This window comes from Centruroides sculpturatus, unplaced genomic scaffold (assembly GCF_000671375.1).
Source record: "Centruroides sculpturatus isolate CEXI.00-Female unplaced genomic scaffold, Cexi_2.0 scaffold200, whole genome shotgun sequence".
Taxonomy (NCBI): domain Eukaryota; kingdom Metazoa; phylum Arthropoda; class Arachnida; order Scorpiones; family Buthidae; genus Centruroides; species Centruroides sculpturatus.
The window spans coordinates 738,483-755,910 of record NW_019384495.1 but is presented as its reverse complement, the minus strand read 5'-3'; the positions used below and the strand labels follow the sequence as shown (position 1 = coordinate 755,910).

Here is a 17,428-nt window from a genome sequence, read left to right as displayed (position 1 = left end):
GGGGCGGCAAAATTTCACAATAAATAATAATAATATCTTGTAAAAATTTGAAACATCCTAATCTATACTTGCATCGCGCCTACGATAGTGCTATCGTCCGGACAGTCCGGGAATCGGCTCGCCGTCGGGGTGAACTAGTAATTTTTTCATCCGAGGAAATCCTGCGAAACCTGTTGACCTTTTATTTTTTATTTTTTGCTTGTATGATTCATTCGCATTCATATACACCACTAATATCCAATAGAACTATTTTAAACAGATCGCTGCACTACCACCGAATTTTCCATTGCTTGTTCTGTGACAAAACTGAATTTTGGTCTTTTAAATTGAAATACCTAAATAAGGAGGCCGAAATTTTCCTCCGCCCCGGGCAGCTGACACCCACGGTACGCCACTGGTTGTATGTGTATGTTCGGAGTTATTGCTTACATCTTTGCTTGGGTGTATGGTGTTTGTTTCCTTCATATTTACCACAATATAAACTGTTTGTGTTCCTTATCATATCTTACATAAAGTTTGTTTTGTAGACATGACATTTTGTAATGCAATAGATAGATATTTAGCATTATTGTGTGAGGTTAGCCGAGTAGGGTGAAAAATGTAAGGACAGTCAAGTGGTCAACACTCTCATGTGGATGTGGAATGACTCACTGAGGCAGGTTTTCCATCATCAACCATTTAATAAATATTAAAAACTTCTCTTACAACAAATCCTTAATGAGGCGTAACACCACTCCAAATGTGGGAAACAAGTCCAAATGTTCAAGTTCAAAAGTTCAAGTACAAAAAGTCCAATTGTTCTGACTGTCGTTTTCTTCTTCCGGCAATGGTGGTGTGAAGAGTGATGGCCCCGGGACGCACAGCACGACTTGGAGAGATGTCCTCCTGCGAGAAGGTGGATCTTGCTGATCTTGACGGCATGGGAGAGCAAAGACAAGTCCCCGAATGTCCAACAAGTTCTCATGGGAGAATGGCTGGATAACAAAAATCCAGAAGAGGAACACTATGAACCAAGAACATCACGTCCTTGATTCACGCGGTTTTATAAGTTTTGCCCCTGAAGCTGCCTTTTCATTGGTCTTTACTCATCACCTGGTGACAATTCGAAACTGATCGTAGGTCATGGGAGAGGTCAGTTTCATGACTAAATACGACTCCTCTCTAGCCACATTTCCCTCGACTTTAGTATTTTCTATTGTTTTAATAAAAAAACTTATTGTTAAATCAGGACATAAAATCTCCCTATTTGTGTCTGAAAATGGAGCTCTTTATTTCCTGATAGAGTATACTTTTGGCAAACCTCCTCCCCTCTAATTACATGTATAATACTTCAAGGATTTCCTGACAGTGAAGAAATGACTTAAGAAGTTCTGCAAATATTTTTTCACTGACAGTTTATGGCTAATAAGTAGGCTTCTAAGAACAGACTAAAATGCCACTAATCTTAAAAAAAGTCCATATAGACAATGCCTCAGCTCTTCCCTATTGTGTATAATGATGTACTTTTTGTGGCCTCCTCACTTAACAAAACACATAGTTAATGAATACTTCCTTATATGTAGATTTATAAATTAAAATAAATAAATAATTACTTAATCTCAGTAATAATATCCATTGATATTAGCATAGTGTGTCATCAGTTTTATTTTAAAATAATCATTATCATACATCCAACCATAAACATGTTTGATTTCCTCTTATCTGTATGTCATCTAATCTAAATATTGTTTAGACCTAGTGGGTATGCAATGAGGAGAATTCAACAAGCATTTATTGCTGGCTGTGCAGTATGACTGTGATATTGTGAGATAAAAATTGATAGTATCAAGTTGTGTTGTTGGTTGGATATTACTCCTAAGATTTATTGATTAATTGAAAACAAAATGGTAATTATTTAATTTACATAATCCATTGCAACATTTTAGTAAAGTTTTTACTTAAACTTCATGCCAAAAATTTAAAAAACCCATTAAATAGACTGTTTTTGGCATTAATAGCTTTTATTTAATCATTCAAGTACTTTCAATAATGTATTATCATATTCATCAAGCAAGAATTTTTTAAAATTTATTTCCTGACTTAAACAATAATACATTGTTGAAAGTACTTGCATGTTTGAATAAAAGCTATTAAAGCCAAAAGACTGTCTATTTAATGCATTGTTATTGCAATATTTTTTATAATTTATAAATTGTATTATTACAGAAGTTATAAGAAAATTTTAATTTTTATGTAATCATCAGTCCTTTTCAAATAATCTATCATTATATACAGATATGCACCACACAAAATTGCTCCATTCAAAGATTGATTCTACAATTAAATATTAAGAACAGGCAGAAATAGGGACAGTCCCTGGAAATTGGAGATGTCTGGTAACTAAGGGCTTATTTTTATTCATATTATTTATTAAATATTTTTACAGTTAGAAATATAATTCTGGTTATATAACTAAAACAATTACAAAACCTGTTTAGAAAGAAATTTTATAGACTAATAACAATGTTACTAAACTAGACTGGTTTTTCAAATTGTGCCCATTGTATATTTTTGGAGAAAATATATCACTTTGGTTATATTTGATCATTTTTCTTGTTGTGTAAATGAGATATAAACATAATTATTATGAATTTAAAATTTGAGCAAGGTCTCATTTTTTTGTATTGTATTATTTACAACAAAAGAAGAAAGCACTATGACAAGAATAAAGAAAAATTTGATATTTGATTTCCTTTGACGGATTATAATTTATGACCACATTACATTGTTGACTCTTGATTTTATAGACTTTGATATAAAAGATTTTGGACCAAAGACCAAATTCATTTCTTCCAAGATATCTGTCAGTATTTGAGAATATTAGACTGTAACTGCTATGCACAGAAAGTCTGCTAGACCTGCATTTCTCAAATTATGAGTTGCAACCCAATATTGGGTTGCATTAACATTTTAATTGATTGTGAAATTATACTGCCTTCTGCAGAAATACTTGTAATGCTCGTATTACTCAAATTTTCTTTAAAATCTAGGAACAATAGATAACAGCTTTTTTCTTATAATTATTATTNAACTTGAAATTTTTTCAGTTTATTAAAATTTGTAATTTTTTTTTTTTTCAGTATCTATTTTAAGTTATATCTTGATTATTATATTAGTTATATCAGAGATCAAATATTATTCTGAGACACAGTTCAAATTTCAATATGGTGTAGATACAGATTTTGATAGGTAAGTAAAAATTTTAAAACTTTTATTCAATATTTCTTAGGCAATTTTTAACTTTTAATTAAATTAAATTAAATTACACAAAAAATTACATAGACATTTTGATGGCCAAGCAGCTATGGTGACAGCCTTAGCTGCTTAACAGTTTATTATTCTTAGCTGGGATTGAATTGGATAGGCCAATAAACCCCAGGAATTTTTCAGGAGGTGGTCCATCCAGTATGTTGGACCCCATCCTTCAGAACCCAGTTTCTCATTGTGGATCTGACTGAACCCATAATGAACTTGTAAAAAAAAGGCTCTTGCAATGCTCTTAGGGCAGAAAGAGTTTTAAAAAATTAAATAATTTTTTATTGCTAAGTGTTCAAACTAATTTGCAATTAATCTTAAAGATGAAAAGCTAATCCCTATTTTGTTCAGAATTTAATTATTGTTTTAAAGAATAACTAAATTTATTCAAAAATATGTGGCAATAAAAAGTTTAAAAATTAAGTTTCTGAAAATATATGTAATGGTGGGAATAATAATTCACATTCATAACACTGCTATAAAAACATGTAAACAGCTGTTAACAATTCAATAAATATTAAATTAAAACAGTTAAAACACAAAAATGCTAATAATAAATATAAGAATTTAATAAATGATTATTTTAGTCTCTAAATGAAAATAATTAAATTCAAATATTCTTCTCCAGGTTATTTTCTTTATTTTCTGTTTCTGAAGAACATTAATGGGTTCTTTTAAAACTTCATAAAAGTTAATTATATAAAAACAAGAAGACATCAAGTCATAAACAGTTTATACCATAGGCACTAAAAAACAAACTAAAATCCTAGCGTGACATTCAGAAATTATATATTCATCATAAAAAAATATGTAGGCTGTTTTTTTCAAGCTCCAATGGTACATAAAAAAAAGACAAGTGTAAATAACAAAATGAATTTATTACCAAAAGTTAGGTACAAACATGGTTACTTTTCGACATAATCACCATGAGGATTGAAGCATTTGTCATATCTGTGGATGAGCTTTTCTATCCCCTCTTCATAGAATGTTACCGCCAATTACTTGAGATGTGCCCTAACATTGTTTTGAAGAATGTCATTAGTCTTGAACCTCTCCCTCCTAGCCACTTTTTCTGTTCAGGAAAGAAGTGGAAGTCACTCGGCGCTAAATTGGGGCTATATGCTGCGTATTTAAAGGTGGTGAAGACTTCCACCCAGCTTGGAACTTTTTAATGTGTGAAGACTTCCACCTCTTTCCTGAACTGAAAACATGGCTAGCAGGGAAGAGGTTTGAGACTAATGATGATCTTCAAAACAATGTTGTTAAGGCCATCTCAATTCACTGGCGGCAACATTCTATGACAAGGGGATGGAAAAGCTCATCCACAGATATAATAAATGCCTCAATCTTCATAGTGATTATGTCGAAAAGTAACCATGTTTGTACCTAACTTTTGGTAATAAATTCATTTCGTTATTTACACTTGTCTTTGTTTTATGGACCATCAAAATTTGAAAAAAAAAAACGCCCTCATACTTTAAATTAAATTCAATGCTCTCTAACTCTTTGATTCAAATTCTTTTTCAAACTCTGACTCAAGATTCTATTCTATTTCTTATCTTGAATCCAATTGCAAGATTAAATTTTAAAACAGACTTTATGCTTCCTGCAGAACATTCCAAAACATACAATTGTTTCATGTTTTCTCTTGCTTTACTGGTTTACTAGGATTACTCGAACTGGATTCACTTGACTGACACTTGAAATGTTGATTCCTATGGAGAACTGGGGACAATCTTTAGCAATATTATAGGGAGTTACAATAAAAACATATCCATTGTGTGAATGCTTATGCTCCTCTGTATTTTTTAGTTACGGGTGACCTAGGTCATCTTAGATCATTTAAGATTTGGATGATCTGACTGTCAGTTTGTCTCTTTGAATTTCTCAGTGAACCTGGCTAGCATTAATAGAGGTAGTAATCTATCTTCTTCTTGTTGGAGGATATATTCTCTTATCACTGGGTCAAGCTTCTGAAAGCAATTCATTATAATGTGATCCACTAATGTTTCAAAAATAGAGTCACTTTCTTATTTTCTGTATAAAATCCAAATAGATCTTGTAATCTATTTACAAACTATCATCATATTTCATTAGGCAATTTTTCTATTTTCATGAATTATTATCAATATTCTGCAAGTTTTCCTTATATATATTCCGTATATCCTCAATTTTTTCTGTACAACTAACTTCATTTGGGCATAGTTATTTGTCAACCTTTCCATATAGCAGATCAACATTATTAAATATATATGTATAGAAAATCTGTGTACAGTATATACATAATCTTTCATAATATATATGAAAAGGTTTAAACAATATCCAACATCATTTTCCACAATTGGAGAAACTAGCAAAATTCATTATGGTAACACAATATTTTTCCTTTTTAAATTAAAATAACATAAAACTAGAAAAAAAGGTGTCATTGTTGAGTAAACACTCAACAATGACACCTTTTTTTTTTAACTCTTTCCACCCTGTGGACACAAAGACTTTATAGCAAGCCCATAATTGGTTTGCTAAAAAGAACAGGCCTGGGTTGTGAGGGATGGAACCCTAGTAAAATTCCTGGGGTTTTTTTGACTCATCAGGATTTGATTCCAGTCTCCCAGCTGCAGCCTTTGCACTTGGCCACCCAACTACTTTGTATAAAAGTGTTCATAAATGAACATAAAAAGATGTTTCACTTTTAGTAAAATTAATAAATTCTAAAAAATTTTTCTTTTAAAAAAAGCTTTAAGAAATACAAGTGAGATTCACTTTTTAAATCCGACTTCGATAAAGTTTTAAAAAACAGAGAAAGACCAGAAAATCACTTTCACTATTTCTTACTTTATTTTTCTATTTTTATCCATTTTTTTATCCATATATATTTCGCTTGTTAGCCTCATCAGTGTTTCACTTTTGTTAGATTAAAAATGCATACTTATATATATTTTAAGAATCCTTGATGCTATTAACCTAAAATTAATATTGTTATTGCCATATGTAACAATATGTAAATTTTTTTAAACTCATTCTACTCTGAAGACACTAAGAAGGCCCTTTTAATTATATCCATTATGGTCCAGTCCACAGTAAGGATAGCTATTTGGTGAGGGACAAGAAGCAAAATTCTTTCAATATGATTTAAAATTGTAGTGCTCCACCACTTATTTATGGTTGTTTAGTAAATAAAATATGTGTGCATATTATTTGTATATACAGTAGAACCCCTGTAGTCCGCCCTCGGCTAGTCCGTCACTCCGGTTAATCCGACCGTGGTCGGAGTCGAGAAACTTGTCCCGACTCGTCGGTGACTCACCATTCATGGCATTTTTCTGTGTTCGTTACAGTATATGTTTTACATTGTGTGTACATGTACAGTTTTGCGTGTGTTTTCAACATGTCAGGAGTGAAACGTAAACACATTACTCTTTCATTAAATGAAAAATTAGTAGTGCTACAAAGACTGAACAAAGGGGAAGATTGTTTATTTTACTTTTTTCTGATAATCCGACCTTTTTTGCGTTCCGACCATACCCCCAGTCCCAAAGGTGACGGATTAGAGGGGTTCTACTGTATAATTATCCTTTGTACTTAGTTCGCGTTAATTTTATTATGTTCATTACTATATCGTGTTTTCCTTTTTTTCCTCTGTTTGTTTTGTTGTCCTTGTTGACACGTGTCCTTCTCACGCCGTACCTCCTTTTTGTGGTGTGTGTAAACGGACCTTTTGATTGGTTACCCAAGAACCAATCAAAAGGTCCGTTTACACACACCAAGAGGTCACATGGAGGCAGCAAGAATGGATATAAATAGCAGGTCCACGTGTGAAAGAGGACCTTTTTTTTGTGGAGTTCCCTTTGTGAGTCTAGTTAGGATTGGCGCCATCGAGGGATATCAAAAATAACCAGGGTAAGAAACAAAGACCCGTTTCAGCCAATGAGAGAAGGGGAATAGAATCCAATTCCATTCATGGTGTATGAGGAAATAATTGAGTGGATAGAAACAATAAGGAAGTTAGAGTATCTGAGATATCGACTCAAGCAATTATTTTTGTCTCCACATGCGATAGCTGTCAGTCAGATGCTTTATTGTTTAAGTGCCGGATTTCAGTGAGTAGGCTGTTCTCATTATACTTTACGTGTTATAGTAAACTAGTGCAAACCTTGTTACGCGTTAAGGAAGGGAGAAGGAGAGTGAAGGTACAAGGTTTATTTGTATTTGGGACACGTGATTGTTGAAAGGATTTTTTTTTTTTCTTGGGGAGTTCACGAGCCCTCAATTGCTGAACACAAAAACTGTTATAAATAAAGGTATATTTTGTAAGCCGACTGTTTGTTTGTTGTAGCCTTGTAGACCTTGGTCTAGCCAAGCTCAAATCAAAATATTTGAACCCAAATTCAAAATAAAGAATTTTTGTAGCATACTTGGAAAGAAGTATTATTATATATTTAAATAAATATGAATACAAATATTAAATGAATTATTACTAAACAAATTGAAATTTCTTTTAAAATACTTAATTAGTTTAAATTTAATTAAAATTTTAAAAGTTTAAATTTTCCAAAAACTAAATGTTAATAATGAATTTTTGGAATAAAATAAATTTTAATTAAACTTTTTTATATTAGTTTAAAAAGTTTTAAAATATATTTATTTTTTATTTTAAAATTTATTTTGTTTTAAACTTGACAATGATTTGTTTAATAATAGTTTATTTTCAATTTGCAGCAAATTAAAAATTAATGTAGACATAACAGTAGCAATGCCATGTGACAGTAAGTATTCATTAAAAAAGTAATAATTGCTGTTTTATTTATTTTACATTTGAAATAATGGCACTGTCCATTAATTATGTGTACAATATTTCATGAATTCCCTGACTTTGAAGAAATGACTAAAAAGTATTGAATATTTTCTGATAGTTTATTCACATAACTAGTAAATGGGCTTGTAAGAACAAAAAATTTGTATGTTACTAATACCACTAAAAATGCCCAAAGTGTACAATGCATTAACTTCCTCTATCTCAAAGTATTTTTTGTCATACCTCTCTTAAACTGTACACATAATTAAAGGACAACTATATAATTTTATTATTGATCATTTAATTTTTTAAATAAGTAATCAGTTTACAAATAGACTCTGCTTATTATAATAATGGATATTGTTATCAGTTACCATATCAAAATTAACATATCCCAAAACATATAAATCAAAATACAATATAAAAACTTTTCTCATTGTAATTAGAAATTGGTTAGTGTTATTGTTTTCTTACAGGTAAATAGACATTTTTAAGCTGTTTTTTTGTGCATATGGTTAATCAGCAAATAATCATGATCAGTTTTAAACCAATACTTAAAAGATTACACATTTATCTTTTAGTCATTATTTGCTCAGAATACATTAGTTTCATTTTTTTGTCATTTCTTCAATTATACCCTTCTCATTTTTGAAGACTGTAACAGGATGAATTACAAAATTAATTAATAATTTTGTAATTCATCCTGTTTAATTTAATAATTATAAATTAATAAATCTTAAAGTTACTTAATTACTTTCATTGCTGTTAGATATAACAGAGGAGAGTATGGTGATTGGTAAAAAAAACAACCTACCTAGATTTTTACAATTTTGGATTAATGACCTTGAAACATTGAGAAATGCAAAATAAAAAGTTGGGTTTTTTTCTGACTATATATGGATGTGTGTGTGTATGGAGCACAGTTTTGTTCACCAACTTTGAACTTAATAACTCCTGTGCCTTTTGTCAAAAATTTCTGAAATTTTGCAGGGAGGTTTGTGTGTTAGGAGCATTGAGTCTATTAAATTTTGTTAGGTAAGAGTCTAGAAATGAGAAGATAGAGGTGAGTCATGTGTCATATCTCAAGTGAGGCCATGAAGATTAATGAAGATTTTACTTGTTATTAGCATTTAAAATTTTTTTTTTTATAAAACTCATTCCTTATCAGAGTCAATCTCTTGTAAAAATATCATTTCACCATTTTCAAATGGCATCAGTTGTAAACAAGTGATGCCATTGTGTATAAAACATATAAACTTGACATGATGTCAAGTTTATATGGCATTTGAAATCAACTGGAAACCATCAAATTTTCAGTAATTGCTATCTTAATGTTATCAGTCAGTTATTATCAGTTTCGATGAGTTTAAAAATGATTATAATAAATGGATTCTACTATACATGCAAAGTAATAGGATTTATTCAATAATTTATATTTAGTATAAATGTTTTATGTTTCTAATATTTTCTTTGCCAACAACTAACAGCCTTTTTTTCATTCCTTTAATCTAATTCTGTTTCTAAGTATATAATAGCTAGTCAAAAATATCTGGATCAATTTTATTTCTCCAAAAGATTTGAAAGAGCATACAACATAACAACAAATAAAAATTATCTACACTAGTATGTGTTCATGTGTGGCTGTCCAACATGTTTTTTTTGTATATAGTTGTATACTGTAGGCTATAGCATAGGAACTCCGTTTCTTCCTTCCTGTAATTCTTCTTCCTTCTGTCTTCAACCCATACCTGTCACACGACACGAGCCTTGCCATTCATGGGTCCTAATTTGCTGGAATACCGAAAAAAAAAAAAAAAAGGGTCTTGCACAAGGGGGACCAGGAGAATGGGTATTAAGAAGAGTCAGTTTTGAGTTTGTCACTGATAAAAGAAGAGGTTTAATGAGGGAGGCTGAGTGTGTTGAGAAGTGACCAGGACTCTGAGGCCTAGAAGGATAGGAAAGCAGAGATAGACAGTGTAAACCACATGTGAACAGTGACATCAAGCTAAGTGGTATAATCGTGCAGAACTAAGTAAGTGAGCCCTTTCGTCCAAACCCAAGCAAACCTTCCTCAACAATATTTAATGATAACAGGTTATCATNGGCCTAGAAGGCTAGGAAAGCAGAGATAGACAGTGTAAACCACATGTGAACAGTGACATCAAGCTAAGTGGTATAATCGTGCAGAACTAAGTAAGTGAGCCCTTTCGTCCAAACCCAAGCAAACCTTCCTCAACAATATTTAATGATAACAGGTTATCATTATCCCAGATGTAAACAGATTGAGCATTTACCATCCATACAGCGATGTTGTCCATGTTATTTCATTATCAGAACTCCAATCTAAGCTACCGGTATACTCTCTAGCCATTCTTCTCTCTCTATCTAGTTCCTAAGTAGTGATAGTCTTAGTTTTAAGCTTAATTGTCTTATAAATAGTTTTCACGGGAAGATCGAGCAAGAATGGAGAATTAGTGTAAATATATTTTTGGTTCTCTATAATGGGCAAACTAAAATCTATCCCCTCTATTCAATTAATAAATGAAATTCAATTAGTATTCTTCACCTTATCTTATTTGTAACATGTTTCACACCTTTCACACATGCATTCATCAGTGTTTAGGTCATCCATTGTGTTACTAATATTGAACCTGAAAGCTCTAGACCAGTGGTTCCCAATTAGTTTTTCCTGCGTACCACTTCAAGAAGGAGCTCAAAATCGTGTACCCCTTATAGCAGAAATTCATATTAATCCACACTAATATTATAAATTTGAAGGTAATTCTGTCTGTCTATGTGTCTGTCTGTTACTTTTTCACGTCTAAACCTCCAAACAGGTTTTAACAAAATTTGGCACAGAGATAGCTTACACATTGGAGATGGACATGGTCTACATTTTACTGCGAGAAAATATCTTACACCCACAAGAAAATTCGATATAATGCAGGCGAAGCTGTGGGTAGACAGCTAGTGATAAATAGAATAAGTTTTTTTTACATTTAATACCTTTAAAATACAATTCTTATAATAATGAAAGTAACATAAGGTTATTTAATTTTAATGTGACAAATGTGTGCGATTTTCTTTGCACAACTTTGTAAAATCTGGTTGCTTTTTGGTCATCTTCAGTCTCGAGTCATCTTCGAGTCGAAGTCAGTGACAATGTTTAGTTTTCGTGTTTGTCATGGCCAAAAATCCGCTCTCGCAGAAGTGTGTTGTGCAAAATGGTAGTAAATATTTTATTGCTGCTTTGCTGACACGATAATATTGATAATTGTACAATTAACACAAATTGTGTTAATTGTACAATTTTTGTTTCTTGCATAAGAATTTCATTTAGGTATTGTCACAAATGCATTTTTTTGATGAAATTTCGATTTCGATTTTTAGTTATAAATAAAAGAATTTGTGCATTCAACATCGTGTTGTAAATTGCCAAATTTTTGATGGTCCACCCATTATTTTTTTGATTGCTTCATCTCATGCATTTAAATTTTAAATCGACCAATTTTAGATTGCCGCGCATACCCCTTCACGCAATTTCACATACCCCCAGGGGTACATGTACCACTAATTGGGAACCATTGCTCTAGACAATTCTTGTATATGTTAAAATTTTTCCAGAAATATGGAAAAATGAATAGTAAAATGTAAAAGATGATAACATTTTTTTATAGAAAAGATTTTATGAAATGTATAAATTTCTGAATAATTAACTAATTTGAGGAAAGACAAACTTTAAAGGAAAGTGAACATCCTTGGCATCTTTTAGGATTTATAGTTATTAATTGGCAGAAATGCTAGAAAATACTGTACATATCTTTTGGTAAGAATTGATAAAAGAGGATTTGTTAATGAAAGAGAAATGTATTAAATAATTTTGTTCTTGTAAAATATCTCAGGAAAGTTTCTTTAGTACAGTAGAATCTGATTGCGGAGTAGAAGATAAATGTCTGTCAACAGCCAATTTGTCAAAATATAAACAATCAATTCTTTAAAAAACATAATTATTGATGATAAAATATATGGGTAAAATTCTAGCTAAAGTGGTATTCATTTCAATAGAAATCTCTTTCAAGATTACAACTTAAAGCATGGTTATGAAATTTGAAATAATGATTATATTTTAGAGGTGATATAATCATTGTTTTTGTCAGTAAGAAGGCATAGTGCATCTTGAATATGGTGCACTTCTTAATTAACTGACATGGTCATAAAACTAAACAATTGGCTTTTCTAACTACAAATTTTTAAAGTATTGTAATTCAATCTGTTGCAAACAGCAAGAAAAACAATAGTACAGTTACTGTCCAATTCATGATAACAGCAAGCCCAAACATATGGCTAAGTCTGGTGTGGCAATTCTTGGCAAATATCAATATTAAATCCCATATGAAATGTTCAGGATTATAATTTATGTGTAAAATTCTACTGTATATACAAATATAAACATCTGTAAGCCTGGTAATTATATCAAAGCCAAACAAATATTACTTATCATTTAATTATTAATAATAGCAGAAATACGAGGTAAAGCCCTATCTAATATGGCATTCATTTAGAATTTTATTAAATTCTCTTAATTTGTGTATGAACACATTTTCATTTTTCAAATTTCATAAGAAATAAATAAAAATATGAATGAATTAAAATATTAATTTAAATTCAAATATTAAAGATTCTTTTATAGAAAATTCATTATTTTAATTTTAACTATTAAAGATAATAGCAGCTGCTGCAATTATACTGTAAGTTTGAGATAAATGGCATCAATTTTTGTTTTTTACCATAAGTTAGATAAAAATTTGGGATTATAGAATTTTTTTTTATTATATTGTACTTTAAAATTCTTTCTCATATGTATATGATGTATTATGTTATATCCAGTCAGGTAATGTTCTTTAATTTTCAAACTGTATTCTATTTTCCATTTTATATTCTGTTCTATACTTAAACCTGAGGATGACATTTTAAAGATATCTAAAATGTTTATTTTATTTCAATAAAATGAGTTGTTGCTGAATTTTAGTGGTTTCTATGTCATTATTTTGTATTATATCCAGTTCTAACTTAATCGTGGTGTATGTCTTTTGAAAGGCTTTCTGGAACAAGCATGCTTCTCTTTATAACATTTATCTGTGTAGGTTTTAAAGTATGTATGCATCCATTTGGTTATATTCAACACTTGGAGATTTCAAAAGCTAATGTTCTCCATCCTATGCCAACTATTTTAGCTCACTTGTGCCAATACTAGTCTCGATGGTGTCAAGTTAGCAAGTCATTTGCCAGAGTGCTAAACTAGTTGTTGGACCAGTCTCAGCATGACATCTTTTTCAAGCAAATTAACATGCATCTCTTGTCCAAAGTAGGTCAAACAAAGCCTAGTGATTTTGTCTATTTTCAAAATTAAGGAAGCAACTTCATTAAAGCATTTTTACTCAGCTATTGAATAGAAACAGATCTATAAAAACAAACATTACAGAAAGCTTTTAAATATTAACATATGTTGGATATAACAATTTATTTTTAATTTTATTTTTATAGCAATAGGTGCTGATATTTTAGATGTAACTAATGAAAACAATGTTCAAGCTTTTGGTAAATTAGAAGAACACCCAACACATTTTGAATTAACACCTCAACAAAGGGCTCACTGGTTGACAATGCAGAGAATAAATATCTATATTAGAGAACAACATCATGCTATTCAAGATTTACTTTGGAAAGAAGGATATACAAATCTTTTACGAGGACTTCCTGCAAGGTAATATAAATTATACATGCACATCTTGTTTATTTAAATCAAATAATAACATAAGAACACTTCAAAATCATAATCCACTTAAAAGAACAAAAACATTTATTGAAAAACAAATGTTTTCAACCTTTATAAAGGCCATCCTCAGGTTCTACCAGTAGAATGCAAAATTGAACCACCAGATAAATTTTAAAATGTTCATTGCATAAGAAGTTCACATGCACAGGAGTATATTAATATAATATAAATTAAAACGAGTACAGAAGAAAAATATAACATATACAAAAAATTTAAATAACTATAGCTAACAAAAAGTCATAAAAAACAATAAATGTACTAAGACCAAACTGTTTATAAAACTCTACATGGTTGCTAAATGTATTCGAATACTGCTCTCCAGGCATGTGACATAAGAGCTGTGTCCCTGCTGTTGATAACCATTTCTATAGAGATAGCTCACATTCTATATTGAAACGCATTACAATTGCATCTAAAATATCTTGAGATTATTGAGATATACAGTACTATCCCCAGTTTGTAAGACAAGCTGATCTTTAATGTTGTATTCTGATTCTAAATTTCATTTATGTCTAGAAGCAAAGATTAGAATAGAAGTTCAGCTATTATAATTGGTAGTACAACCTGCTCAGAATATAGCTGTTAGTTTACATTACTTTGATTAAGCTTTTCCTTTCAATTAAAATTAAGTTATTAAATTTATTATAAAATGACAACATTCTGCTAACTGTTAATGCAAAATTATTTAGCAATTGAATTGAATTGAAGCATAAAAATACAACAGCTTGAAATTTCTTGATATTTGATATGCATGCATATTCTTTTGATTTATTAAATTTAGCATTCCTAATGTAATCATTGATTTTTCTAACAATTTATGTAGATAAGAAATTGTTGATTTATTTGAAATTTTTTTTGTCTCAAGGAAAATTTTCTACATGTAAACAATTGCTTTAATTTTGAATTTATTACATGATTATAAATAATTTATAAATGTTGAGAATGAAATATTCAAAATATAATTTTATTGATGTAAATATTCATTAATAGGGAGATACCTGCTACTGGAGATTTTGATGCCTGTCGTTTGTATGGCACATTAATAGTAAACAAAGTTGCTGGTAATTTTCATATTACGGCAGGAAAGTAAGTAAAATTTACAATATTTAAATATATACACAATGCATAAGGTTTAATTTTACATTATTTTATAATTTTATGAGTGTAATAAGTTATTGTTGTACCATCTAGTTGATATCAACTTGTAGCAACCCAGTAGATAGCAGTTCTAAATGCTATTTGGTCATTTCCAGTTAGAGAGGCTTATGCCAATTGCCACTATTAGAATGGTACTTATTACACTATAAAATTAAAGAAATAATTTTCCAACTTTATAAGGATATTTTATCTGATTCTAAACAAACTGAATTTTAAAAATGTACAGATTGTGTACAGATAGAATTAAACATTTATTAATTAGCTAGAAAATTTGTCAATAGATTTTGCTTTTGTGGTGTTCATTACAATACAGGTAATAGTATACAGTATTTAGATATAAAGGGCCCAAGCATATTCAAAGAAATGTATTTGCATTAAAAATGTTGAAAGAACAGATGAAATATTTTGCTAAAATTAGCATTACGTATAAAGATTTTGATTAGTGTCAATATTTTGAAAAAAGTGTATTTATGAGAAATTAACTATAATTTTTGGCATTAGGCTTTCACTAGTAATTATACTATGCAAAGTACAAATTTTAATTTACATTGTAGTGTCCAAGGGGTATCGAAAATACTCCAGATGATCAGTTGGATAAAAAAAAAGTGCGTGAGGACTTTACATGAACAACAACTTGGGTTTCAATTTTTGAAAAAAGGTTTTAATGATTGACAATATAACTAAACATTCACTAACTACCACTCGGTACAAGTAGCAACACTCGCAACAATTAGTATCTTCTACCCTTGTGGATATAATCGAAAGAAAAAAATTTTACAATTATTTTTACAGATGCAGGTCCCTCGTTGAATTCCCTTAGTACGAGAACGAAAGTTCCACCTTGTATTCCAGAGTCCACTCACAATAAATTCCTCCACGTGGCTCCTCAATTAGCTCAGAGAAGACGATTCTCTGTCCCTTTGTCCAAAACCAAATCAAGTCCTTGCCTTCTTCCATTTCACTCTGCACTCCAACGCACCTCTGCACATCTGACCCAAGTCCCAGTTAGGAAAAAAGGTAGTTCTTTCACACGTGAGACAACAATTTATACGTCCCGCCATCATTCTACATCACCCTCTTCACGTGATCACCGCACAGCCAATTGTTACATGGCGGCAGTGCCACCAAAAAAAAAAAGGCGGTTCAGACAGAACGAAAATTAATAAAATATCAATTACACAATTACAATTTCAGGCACAGAATAATGAAACTTAATACACAAAGGGTATAACATACAAATACTTAAAACAAAAGTATAGTGACGCAGCACTACAACATCATCAGCAATTAACTAATAATTAATTAGCTAAAGCACAAAGCTATATTGAGTATGTCTGATAAAACTGAATGCTGCTACTAAGATAAGTCTTAAGGTATTAATGAATGTTTGAGGTATAGTCATTTTTGAAAGATACAAAAATGACTATTATTGGGAAGCAATATCAACATTGCAAGATTGCAATGTTGATAAATAGTAATAGCAACATTGCAAACTTATTTCTGAGTTGAATGAACAAGAACTGATTTTTGGAGAAAAAATTGTCATTAGGACTTAAAAAGTTACATTTTGAGTAATTGTTTATGTTTGATACTGTCATCATCATAAATATCTGATAAACTCCAGAGAATCAAATGACACTTTTATATTGAATCCATTTTTAAAATGTTTAGAATATATTTAGAAAATTCCTAGTCTCACACTATTTTAAGTAACTTTTTTCCTGGTTATAATGCATAAAAATTAATGAAGATAATTATGATGCTAATCTAATTTGTTATTCAATATAGCAGTGTTAATATTAATATTTCTCTGTTAATATTGATGTTTTGCAGTAATATTGTAATATTAATTTTGTACTTTGTAAAACCTAAATTATTACAATAATCAAAAAATATACAATATGTACATTATCTTTACATTAAAATATAATAATTGTATTCATAATGGTGTGAGATTTCAGACAGAATTAGTGCTTTCTTCTGACAATGTTTAATTTCTTAATTTATGCCATTATAAATCTGTATAAATGATAAGAATATAAAGTGCAACAGTTTGCATAGAATATAAAAATCGTAATTATTTACAGACAAACTTTAATTTTGCATCCTCTCTGTTTTGAGAGAATAAAAAAACCTTTATTGTCAAATTATAAACCTTTAGTCAACCTTTTGAAGACTTTTTCCCTGGATTTCAACCAATCAGTGCAAATTCTAATATGCTGGGCATTTATTCCTATGCCTGAAACAAATTTTAATTTTATAGAGTAGGAACCATCATATGAACCTTTATGTTATTTTTACTAACAGAAAATAAAACCTTTAAGACTGCTTTTATTGATAAACAT

The 17,428-nt window shown here is 30.2% G+C and overlaps 1 protein-coding gene across 1 annotated transcript in view; it reads left to right on the top strand.

Annotated features, from left to right (window-relative positions):
* Window positions 1-17,428, top strand: part of LOC111621886 (endoplasmic reticulum-Golgi intermediate compartment protein 2-like) — a 42,275-nt gene that overhangs the window by 13,179 nt on the left and 11,668 nt on the right. Inside the window, exons 2-5 of the mRNA XM_023364142.1 lie at window positions 3,112-3,228; window positions 8,014-8,060; window positions 13,634-13,853; window positions 14,916-15,011. Of these exons, the coding sequence (XP_023219910.1) occupies window positions 3,112-3,228; window positions 8,014-8,060; window positions 13,634-13,853; window positions 14,916-15,011 (480 nt within the window). The remainder of the gene's footprint in view (window positions 1-3,111; window positions 3,229-8,013; window positions 8,061-13,633; window positions 13,854-14,915; window positions 15,012-17,428) is intronic.